The sequence below is a fragment of the Primulina eburnea genome, chromosome 10 (assembly GCF_022965805.1).
Source record: "Primulina eburnea isolate SZY01 chromosome 10, ASM2296580v1, whole genome shotgun sequence".
NCBI lineage: Eukaryota > Viridiplantae > Streptophyta > Magnoliopsida > Lamiales > Gesneriaceae > Primulina > Primulina eburnea.
In genome coordinates this window covers 7,890,956-7,893,354 of record NC_133110.1, presented here as the reverse complement: position 1 = coordinate 7,893,354, position 2,399 = coordinate 7,890,956, and the positions used below count along the sequence as shown (strand labels likewise).

At 48.8% G+C, this 2,399-nt stretch overlaps 1 protein-coding gene across 1 annotated transcript; it reads left to right on the top strand.

The window, feature by feature from the left end:
* The first annotated feature begins 274 nt into the window (after positions 1–274).
* Positions 275–1,650, top strand: LOC140842850 (uncharacterized). The gene is made up of 2 exons (XM_073211043.1): positions 275–1,534; positions 1,594–1,650. Exons 1-2 carry the CDS (start codon positions 275–277, stop codon positions 1,648–1,650), a joined length of 1,317 nt encoding a protein of 438 aa, XP_073067144.1.
* Positions 1,651–2,399: the final 749 nt, after the last annotated feature.

Sequence of the window (2,399 nt, the reverse complement as noted above, 5' to 3'; positions counted from 1 at the left end):
GGCGACTACACTTCAGGGGTTAGTGAACCCCAATGCTAATCAGCAGCCCCCACCTCCACCACAGCATGGGGTCAAGTTTCATTACGAGTCTCTGCGCAAGAACAGGTGTCCAACTTTCGGTGGCGCTGCCGACCCTGAAGTTAGCCAGAGCTGGCTAAAGAGTGTGGAAACTCAGTTAAGACTATTGGAAGTCCCAGATGCACTAAAAGTGGACGTGATAGTGCCCTTCCTGGAAGACAAGGCAGCTAAATGGTAGGAAGCAGTCTCGCCAGCCATGACCGCTGCTGGGCCAATCACATGGCGTATCTTCCGAGAAACATTTCTGAAACAGTACTACCCGGCGGAAGTCAGACTGCAGAAGTTAAGTGAGTTTGAGAATCTCAGTCAGGCCCCGGACATGTCAGTAGTGGAATACACCTCTCAGTTCAATGCCCTTGGTTCTTATGCTCCTGCAATTATGGCGGATGAAGTTCTGAAATTACACCGATTTAAAAAGGGGTTGAACAGCAGAATCCAATCCGCTCTGGCAGTCTACCAACCTACCAACTTTTCAGACTTGATGGGTGCGGCTATCCGAGCCGAAGCTGATATTCGTCGGAGAGAAGGGGAAAACAGGAACAAGCGACCCCCTGTCAGCCAGCCTTCCCAGGGAAAACCAGTGTTCAAGAGGCCCAATCAGTCAGGTGGACCTCCCTCAAGGCAATTCCCCGCCACTAACTATCAAGGACTCAAGCCATGCTCAACATGTGGCTTCAAGCACTCCGGGGAATGCCGAAGGGCCAGCGGTGTGTGCTTCGGATGTGGGAAAGCGGGGCACCGAATTGCAGAATGTCCTACCACTGCCAACCGACCAGCAGGGCCAAACAGAGGAACTGGGCCAAATCCGGGAGCAGGCCCTAGTAAACCAAAAGAGGATAAACCCAATGCTAGGATCTTTGCCATGACTCAGGAAGAGGCTGATGACGCAACTGAAGTCGTGTCAGGTACCATTCTAATTCAATCAGTACCTGCCTATGCATTATTTGACTGCGGTGCTACCCATTCCTTTATGTCTAAGAGATTTGCTAAGAAGTTAGGACGTAGGCCTGATAAGCTAACTGAACCTTTCCGAATAGCCACACCCACGAGTAGAGCTATAGAAACTGAGGAGATTTACAGAGATTGTGAGATCAGTATTAATAATCAGACTTTTAGCGCCGACTTGATACAGTTGATCATGGTCGATTTCGACATCATCTTAGGGATGGATTGGTTAGCGAGAAACAGTGCAGTAGTAGATTGTAAGGGAAAGGAAGTCAAACTCCGAACCCCAAATCAGGAAGAAGTCGTGTTTCACGGTAAATCCAAGGGACGTAAATCACTATTGTCAGCCTCTCAGGCTTGGAAGGCCATGAAATCCGGAGAAGATATCTACCTAGCAATGGTCAGTGAGGTAACAGAAGAAGTCGAGCTGAAACTGGAAGACATCCCGATAGTGAGAGAGTTCCCCGATGTTTTTCCAGAAGAACTCTCAGGGACAGTCCAGGACCGCGAGGTGGAGTTCGAGATCAACCTGGTTCCCGGGGCGGCACCAATCTCTAAGGCACCATACAGAATGGCACCAGCCGAACTCAAGGAGCTGAAGGAACAACTCCAAGAATTACTAGATAAAAGGCAGATTCGACCAAGTGTGTCCCCGTGGGGAGCTCCAGTACTCTTCGTAAAGAAGAAGGACGGTAGTATGAGATTATGCATCGACTACAGGGAATTGAACAAGATCACAATCAAGAACAGGTACCCTCTACCTCGGATAGACGATCTGTTCGATCAGCTTAAAGGAGCCGCCGTCTTTTCTAAACTGGACCTGAGGACCGGTTATCATCAGTTAAAGGTCAGGGCTGAAGATATTCCCAAGACAGCCTTTCGAACCAGATACGGGCACTACGAATTCACAGTGATGCCCTTTGGTCTGACCAACTCACCAGCAGCATTCATGGACCTTATGAACAGAGTGTTCAAGCCGTTTCTGGATCAGTTCATAGTGGTATTCATCGACGACATTCTCGTCTATTCTCCTGACGAGGCGAGCCACGAAGAGCACCTTCACCTTGCTTTGCAAATCTTAAGAGAGAACAAGCTCTATGCTAAGTTTAGCAAGTGTGAATTCTGGCTAAGAAGTGTGTCATTTCTAGGACACGTGATCTCGAGAACAGGAGTGTCAGTGGATCCAAGGAAAGTAGAGGCGATTACAGAGTGGCCGAGACCGAAGAATGCCACCGATATCCGAAGCTTTCTTGGATTGGCAGGATATTACCGAAAATTCGTCGAAGGGTTCTCCTCGATAGCCGTGCCACTGACGAAACTCACACAGAAGAATTCTAAATTCATCTGGAATGAGGATTGTGAGAAGAGTTTCCAGA

Bases quoted from the DNA above. Each gene is read 5' to 3' on its own strand.
- LOC140842850 (XM_073211043.1), top strand. From the start codon at position 275: ATGACCGCTGCTGGGCCAATCACATGGCGTATCTTCCGAGAAACATTT. The intron at 1,535-1,593 runs GTGGAGTTCGAG...GGCACCATACAG, and splicing joins GGACAGTCCAGGACCGCGAG to AATGGCACCAGCCGAACTCA.